Genomic DNA, 7,500 nt, shown 5'->3' on the forward strand with positions numbered 1-7,500 from the left:
CACACACACACACACACACACACACACACACACACACACACACACATACTTCCTGCTCAGCTGGAAAACAAAGCAAGCTGCTCTGTGATTGGTTGTTTTGGACTTTGAATGCTCGCTGATGAAAAATTAAACATTGTGTCTCCGGAACCATTTCCTGTTTGTGTGTCAAAGTGGTCATCTGCTCACACACACACCTGATGTTTATTGATCGTAGTGATGTCATAGATAGATAGATATACTTTATTGATCCTGCAAGGAGACATTATTTATTATTTGCTTTCTTCATCTGCGTTATTGATACCCGTTAATTTGGAGCTGCTGCTTTAATCAGGACAGGAGTGAATGCGGAGGACAAAACAGGACAAAAATAATCAATAAATAAATGATGAATACAGTTGGTTAATGAAAAATGAACATAATTAAAGTAATGTTTTGACTTTATTTCTATATCCCCGTAAATCAACTTCTATGTATGTCTGTATCTTAATAAGGTGGGCAGCAATCAATCAATCAGTAGACAGAGTGTGAGTGACAGGAAGTCCTGACCAACCATTGGTTGACTCTCTGAGCAGGAACAGGAAGTGATTTACCTGACAGGAAGTGATGTCAGCGAGTTGCAGCGGGGTAGTTGGACCGGTTTGAGTTTGTTCCTGCCGTGGTAGGATCTGTGCTCATCGCCTCAGGAAGCAGTGCATGATGGGAGTGAAGAGGCTGCTGCTGGTCTGCGTGCTGACTGCTCTCGGTAAGACGACGTGTTCGTCGTGTTTCAGGCTGCTGAACTCTTGAAATCCTCTTAAACACGCTTCACTTCCTGCTGCAGGTTAAAGCTGCAGCTTCCTATTCACAGGTTCAGAGAAACAAACGGCAGCCAGAAGAAACATGTCTCTTTGTGTGTCTTTGTGTTGTTGTGTGTCTGTGTTGTTGTGTGTCTTTGTGTTGTTGTGTCTTTGTGTTGTTGTGTGTCTGTGTTGTTGTGTGTCTTTGTGTTGTTGTGTGTCTGTGTTGTGTCTTTGTGTTGTTGTGTGTCTTTGTGTTGTTGTGTGTCTGTGTTGTGTCTTTGTGTTGTTGTGTGTCTTTGTGTTGTTGCGTGTCTTTGTGTTGTTGTCTTTGTGTTGTGTGTCTTTGTGTTGTTGTGTCTTTGTGTTGTGTGTCTTTGTGTTGTTGTGTGTCTTTGTGTTGTTGTGTGTCTGTGTTGTGTTTTTGTGTTGTTGTCTTTGTGTTGTTGTGTGTCTTTGTGTTTGTCTTTGTGTTGTTGTGTTGTTATGTGTCGTTGTGTTGTCTTTGTGTTGTGTGTCTTTGTGTTGTTGTGTGTCTGTGCTGTGTCTTTGTGTTGTTGTGTGTCTGTGTTGTTGTGTGTCTTTGTGTTGTGTCTTTGTGTTGTTGTGTGTTTTTGTGTTGTTGTGTCTTTGTGTTGTTGTGTCTTTGTGTTGTTGCGTGTCTGTGTTGTTGTGTCTTTGTGTTGTTGTGTCTTTGTGTTGTCTTTGTGTTGTGTGTCTTTGTGTTGTTGTGTCTGTGTTGTTGTGTGTCTTTGTGTTGTGTGTCTGTTGTTGTGTGTCTTTGTGTTGTTGTGTGTCTTTGTGTTGTGTGTCTGTGTTGTTGTGTGTCTTTGTGTGTCTTTGTGTTGTGTGTCTGTGTTGTTGTGTGTCTTTGTGTTGTTGTGTGTCTGTGTTGTTGTGTCTGTGTTGTTGTGTCTTTGTGTTGTTGTCTGTCTTTGTGTTGTTGTCTGTCTGTGTTGTGTCTGTGTTGTTGTGTGTCTTTGTGTTGTTGTGTGTCGTTGCGTTGTGTCTTTGTGTTGTTGTGTGTCTGTGTTGTTGTGTGTCTGTGTTGTTGTGTGTCTTTGTGTTGTTGTGTGTCTGTGTTGTGTTTTTGTGTTGTTGTCTTTGTGTTGTTGTGTGTCTTTGTGTTTGTCTTTGTGTTGTTGTGTTGTTATGTGTCGTTGTGTTGTCTTTGTGTTGTGTGTCTTTGTGTTGTTGTGTGTCTATGCTGTGTCTTTGTGTTGTTGTGTGTCTGTGTTGTTGTGTGTCTTTGTGTTGTGTCTTTGTATTGTTGTGTGTTTTTGTGTTGTTGTGTCTTTGTGTTGTTGTGTCTTTGTGTTGTTGCGTGTCTGTGTTGTTGTGTCTTTGTGTTGTTGTGTCTTTGTGTTGTCTTTGTGTTGTGTGTCTTTGTGTTGTTGTGTCTGTGTTGTTGTGTGTCTTTGTGTTGTGTGTCTGTTGTTGTGTGTCTTTGTGTTGTTGTGTGTCTTTGTGTTGTGTGTCTGTGTTGTTGTGTGTCTTTGTGTGTCTTTGTGTTGTGTGTCTGTGTTGTTGTGTGTCTGTGTTGTTGTGTCTGTGTTGTTGTGTCTTTGTGTTGTTGTGTCTTTGTGTTGTTGTGTCTTTGTGTTGTTGCGTGTCTGTGTTGTTGTGTCTTTGTGTTGTTGTGTCTTTGTGTTGTCTTTGTGTTGTGTGTCTTTGTGTTGTTGTGTCTGTGTTGTTGTGTGTCTTTGTGTTGTGTGTCTGTTGTTGTGTGTCTTTGTGTTGTTGTGTGTCTTTGTGTTGTGTGTCTGTGTTGTTGTGTGTCTTTGTGTGTCTTTGCGTTGTGTCTTTGTGTTGTTGTCTGTCTGTGTTGTGTCTGTGTTGTTGTGTGTCTTTGTGTTGTTGTCTGTCTTTGTGTTGTTGTCTGTCTGTGTTGTGTCTGTGTTGTTGTGTGTCTTTGTGTTGTTGTGTGTCTTTGTGTTGTTGTGTGTCTTTGTGTTGTTGTGTGTCTCTTCTTTCTGCTGGACTTAAACATGAAACTCCGTTTTTATCTCTTTGAAACTTTATTGAATCTGTTTGAAGGAGTTTTATTGAAACCTGACTCTGTTGGCCCCTCCCCTCTCCTCTAGGGGCGGGGCTTGCGACCAGCCGCTTCGTGCCAGGAGCTCCGTCCAACATCAGCAGCAGCGACCGCAGCCTCCACCAGGTGGTCCTGGACGCCGCCTACTTCTACAACAACCAATCAAACGACGCCTTCCTCTTCAAGCCCTCCGCCATCCTCAGAGCGCAGCGGCAGGTACGACCCTGCGGGGTCAAAGGTCACAGACTGTCCAGGAGAGCAAACACTTCCTGTTAGAATTTTGTTTGTTTGTTTGTGTTTATTTGTTAGGCTGTGTGTCTCTTTGTGTTTGTTTACTTGTTTGTTTGTTTGTTTCAGGTGGTCAGAGGGATCCTGTACATCGTAGATCTGAACATTTCGAGGACCGTGTGTCGTAAACGAAACGTGAACATCGTGCACCTGTCGAGCTGCCAGCTGCAGCCTGCAGGTCGTCTGCAGCAGGTGAGTCTCGTCTGATTGGACGAAGGTGTTCCTCAGGTTACAGGTGAGAACATGCTCAGACATGCAGGCAGCAGACCGTCAGGAGGTCAAAGGTCAGACAGCTTTTTGATCTTTATAAAGAAACGGGCGGAAAAATAAAACCCGGAACATGAAGATGTTATTCTGAGCTGTGCTGTCACTGAAGTGTGTTGTTTGTTTGTTTGTTTGTTTGTTTGTTTTGTGCAGACGCTGCAGTGTCACGCTGATGTCTGGCTGATCCCCTGGCAGAAACAAACCAAGACCGCTTTATTTTGTAAACCCTGAGCCCGGCAGCTTCCTGCTCCGCCCTCCTCATGGTCTCCACGGCGACGTCACATGTGACTCTCATCAGACCTGATCAATTCAGACATCAGTCAATCAAATCAATCAACCTGTTTTTTCTTCTTAAAATGTGTAAACAAATCAAAAGAATCAATAAAACGAGACTCTGAAGTTTGTCGCCGTTTGTCTCTAAAACCTCCTGAAACTAAAAACACGAGACCAAACCTCAATGTGATCAATCAGCAGCTTTTATTCTGAAACAGCCTGACAGGAAGGCAGCTTCGCTCACTGCATAAAACAGGAAGTGGGAATGTAAACTAACCTGACAGCTCAGTCTGCAGCGGATCGAAGGAAACCTTTGTTATTAGAATTTCAAAATAAAATCTGAAATTAATTTGGCACAAAAACTTTTTACCACAAAAAACAACAAACATCTAAAAAGTTTTTAATGTGATCGATCAGATCGTTACCGCAGCGGAAAATTAATCAGCAAATATTTTCAGAATAAATTAATCAATAAAGTCACATAAATCAATAACTTCAAACGAGATGAGATGAAACAGAATATCGATGAGCTGCTGTCCTGATCGATCAAAGCTAGGAGGCAACAACAACATGGACAGCAACAGTTTAGCCCGCTAGCAGGCGGGTAACATGATGCAGGAGATATAAAGACGTAACGATGTTGGAACGTTTTCCTCAGAATGATTTTTCAACTACGAAAGAAATGACTGAAATCACGATAAATGAACCGAATGAAAAACTAACGTCGTCACAACTCGCAGCTTTCAGGAGACGTTGGAACGGCGTGAACACCACCAGGGGGCGACGTTCATACCAACTCTTCTCGTGAACACGACCTTGTCTAAACGCAGTAACTGACACGGCGGTGTGTTACATGTTGGGACCGGAGAGGGGGCGGGGCTAGGTGGGGCGGGGCCAGGAGGGGTGTCGCATAAGTTAATTAGCATGTGATGCGTGAGACTTTGTTGTTTTCAGCCATTGAGCTCCGACGAACGAAGTCGTTAAATGTTGTTAAACACAAACTTGACCAGAAGTTGAGTCTCACGGCTCTCACCCTCTTTAGCCATGCGAAGAACTTAAAACTGATTTAACGATTGAACGAAACGGTGAAGAAAAAGAAATCTGAGCAGAAATTCGGTCCCTGAATGTGTTCGTAAATGTTTCAGTGATTTGTTTAAGTGACGCTTCGTGACGGCAGGAAGCTCCATCGATCACCTGCAGGTGGCGCCAGATCAAACGTTCTGGAGACCACAAAAGTCGGAGCTGTGTTAATCTTCCAGTCTTTAGTTACGAAGTGTTGAGCGAGCTCCGCCTCCTCGAGCATCGCGGAGACGAGCAGCGGACATTCATCGGATCCTCTCACAGGTCTCGGAGGTCCAACTTGGCGACGTACGGCGAGCGGAAGGAACCGAGGAACAAGCTGCCGTCGTGCTCGTGGGCCTCGCTGACGTACGCCGCAACCTCGCCGTTCGGGTCGTGGAAACTCCGCGTACAGACGCCGCCGTCATGGAGCTCCGCCACCAAACTGTACCGAGGAACGAACTTCATCAGAACCTCCTGACTGAAGAGCTGAGAAGAAGGAGGAGGAGGAGGAGGAGGAGCAGGAGGAAGAGGAGGAGCAGGAGGAAGGAGGAGGATCAGGTCAGAACAGAAGATGAAGATAGAAGATGATTTATGACCGAACGAAATCTACTTTGTTTGTCCGATGACCTCGCGCTGTATCAGGGGGAGGGGCCCTGCAGCAGGACCAATCACAGTCATGTTACTTTGTAGACACACAAGTCTGGGACGGGTCCGGTCCCTGGTTCTGGGTCCACCTGGTTATGGTCTGTCCTCTTACCTTGAATATGAGCTTTTTGATCCAGGGTCTCTGGGACAGGAAGTCCAGCATGGAGAAGCCCGGGTTCGGTCGCACCGCTGACATGGCGACCCAGTAACCTCCGCTGGAGCTGGGACGGATGTTGTCAGGGAAACCAGGCAGGTTGTCCATGAAGGTGTCCATCCCACCTTTATTCAGCCCAGCAACGTGGACTCTGAGAGACACGGAGACACACTCATGACGTTACTGATCTGCTGACACCTGATTTCTAACCTTCAACAGAGTCTTCATCACCAGAGCAGGAAGAATTAAAATAAACCAACAACAACACCTCCCACGGCAAACGCACACACACTTGATGTGGGTAAAATGCTCTCAGGATGCCTGTTTCCATGGCAACAGAGATCCAGACTCAGTGACAGGGTCCTCCATCAGAGGGTTGTGTAATGTTCATCACACATGAAACAGTGTGATTAATTATCATTATTAATATGCCCTGCAGGTATAGGTGTTTCAGGTGTTCCAGGTGTTTCAGGTGTTTTCAGTGTTGCAGGTGTTTTCAGTGTTCCAGGTGTTTTCAGTGGTCCTGGTGTTCCAGGTGTTTTTAGTGTTTCTGGTGTTTTCAGTGTTTCATGTGTTTCAGGTGTTCCAGGTGTTTTCAGTGTTTCCAGCTGTTCCAGGTGTTTCAGGTGTTTTCAGTGTTTCAGGTGTTTTCAGTGTTCCAGGTGTTTTCGGTGTTTTCAGTGTTCCAGGTGTTTTCAGTGTTTCATGTGTTCCATGCGCTTTCAATGTTTCAGGTGTTCCAGGTGTTTTCAGTGTTCCAGGTGTTTTCAGTGTTCCAGGTGTTTTCAATGTTCCAGGTGTTTTCAGTGTTTCATGTGTTCCATGCGCTTTCAATGTTTCAGGTGTTCCAGGTGTTTTCAGTGTTTCAGGTGTTTTCAGGTGTTCCAGGTGTTTTCAATGTTTCAGGTGTTTTCAGTGTTTCAGGTGTTTTCAGTGTTTCAGGTGTTCCAGGTGTTTTCAGTGTTTCAGGTGTTTTCAGGTGTTCCAGGTGTTTTCAGTGTTTCAGGTGTTTTCAATGTTTCAGGTGTTCCAGGTGTTTTCAGTGTTTCAGGTGTTTTCAGCTGTTCCAGGTGTTTTCAGTGTTTCAGGTGTTTTCAGGTGTTCCAGGTGTTTTCAGTGTTCCAGGTGTTTTCAGTGTTCCAGGTGTTTTCAATGTTCCAGGTGTTTTCAGTGTTTCATGTGTTCCATGCGCTTTCAATGTTTCAGGTGTTCCAGGTGTTTTCAGTGTTTCAGGTGTTTTCAGGTGTTCCAGGTGTTTTCAGTGTTTCAGGTGTTCCAGGTGTTTTCAGTGTTTCAGGTGTTTTCAGGTGTTCCAGGTGTTTTCAGTGTTTCAGGTGTTTTCAATGTTTCAGGTGTTCCAGGTGTTTTCAGTGTTTCAGGTGTTTTCAGCTGTTCCAGGTGTTTTCAGTGTTTCAGGTGTTTTCAGGTGTTCCAGGTGTTTTCAGTGTTTCAGGTGTTTTCAATGTTTCAGGTGTTCCAGGTGTTTTCAGTGTTTCAGGTGTTTTCAGCTGTTCCAGGTGTTTTCAGTGTTTCAGGTGTTCCAGGTGTTTTCAGTGTTTCAGGTGTTTTCAATGTTTCAGGTGTTCCAGGTGTTTTCAGTGTTTCAGGTGTTTTCAGCTGTTCCAGGTGTTTTCAGTGTTCCAGGTGTTTTCAGTGTTTCATGTGTTCCATGCGCTTTCAATGTTTCAGGTGTTCCAGGTGTTTTCAGTGTTTTAGGTGTTTTCAGCTGTTCCAGGTGTTTTCAGTGTTTCAGGTGTTTTCTGTGTTCCAGGTGTTTTCAGTGGTCCTGGTGTTCCAGGTGTTTTTAGTGTTTCTGGTGTTTTCAGTGTTTCATGTGTTTCAGGTGTTCCAGGTGTTTTCAGTGTTTCAGGTGTTTTCAGGTGTTCCAGGTGTTTTCAGTGTTTCAGGTGTTTTCAATGTTTCAGGTGTTCCAGGTGTTTTCAGTGTTTCAGGTGTTTTCAGCTGTTCCAGGTGTTTTCAGTGTTCCAGGTGTTCCAGGTGTT

General features: G+C 44.4%; 3 protein-coding genes and 1 long non-coding RNA gene across 4 annotated transcripts in view; 3 read left to right on the forward strand and 1 right to left on the reverse strand.

Moving 5' to 3' along the window:
- LOC138215224 (synapse differentiation-inducing gene protein 1) overlaps positions 1-147 on the forward strand; it is a 6,820-nt gene extending 6,673 nt beyond the window's left edge. The window contains 1 exon segment of the mRNA XM_069177279.1: positions 1-147. This exon segment is cut by the window's left edge and continues 1,746 nt beyond it. The gene's annotated coding sequence lies outside the window, so the exon portion shown is untranslated.
- A 434-nt stretch (positions 148-581) lies between these two features.
- LOC138215225 (cystatin-F) lies at positions 582-3,766 on the forward strand. Its single transcript, XM_069177280.1, has 4 exons — positions 582-742; positions 2,861-3,027; positions 3,169-3,291; positions 3,517-3,766. The coding sequence occupies exons 1-4, from the start codon at positions 694-696 to the stop codon at positions 3,592-3,594; spliced, it is 417 nt and encodes a 138-aa protein (XP_069033381.1). The 5' UTR covers positions 582-693; the 3' UTR covers positions 3,595-3,766.
- Positions 3,767-3,821: 55 nt separating this feature from the next.
- apmap (adipocyte plasma membrane associated protein) overlaps positions 3,822-7,500 on the reverse strand; it is an 11,999-nt gene continuing 8,320 nt past the window's right edge. Inside the window, exons 8-9 of the mRNA XM_069177278.1 lie at positions 5,456-5,648; positions 3,822-5,184 (exon numbers count right to left, since the gene is read on the reverse strand). Of these exons, the coding sequence (XP_069033379.1) occupies positions 4,975-5,184; positions 5,456-5,648 (403 nt within the window). The 3' untranslated portion in view covers positions 3,822-4,974. The remainder of the gene's footprint in view (positions 5,185-5,455; positions 5,649-7,500) is intronic.
- Positions 6,242-6,860, forward strand: LOC138215226 (uncharacterized). The gene is made up of 3 exons (XR_011179712.1): positions 6,242-6,339; positions 6,596-6,730; positions 6,805-6,860. It is a non-coding gene; the product is annotated as an uncharacterized lncRNA (long non-coding RNA).

This window comes from Embiotoca jacksoni, unplaced genomic scaffold, assembly GCF_022577435.1.
Source record: "Embiotoca jacksoni isolate LCO1_2020_lvr unplaced genomic scaffold, fEmbJac1.0.p SCAF_70, whole genome shotgun sequence".
Classification (NCBI taxonomy): Eukaryota; Metazoa; Chordata; class Actinopteri; family Embiotocidae; genus Embiotoca; species Embiotoca jacksoni.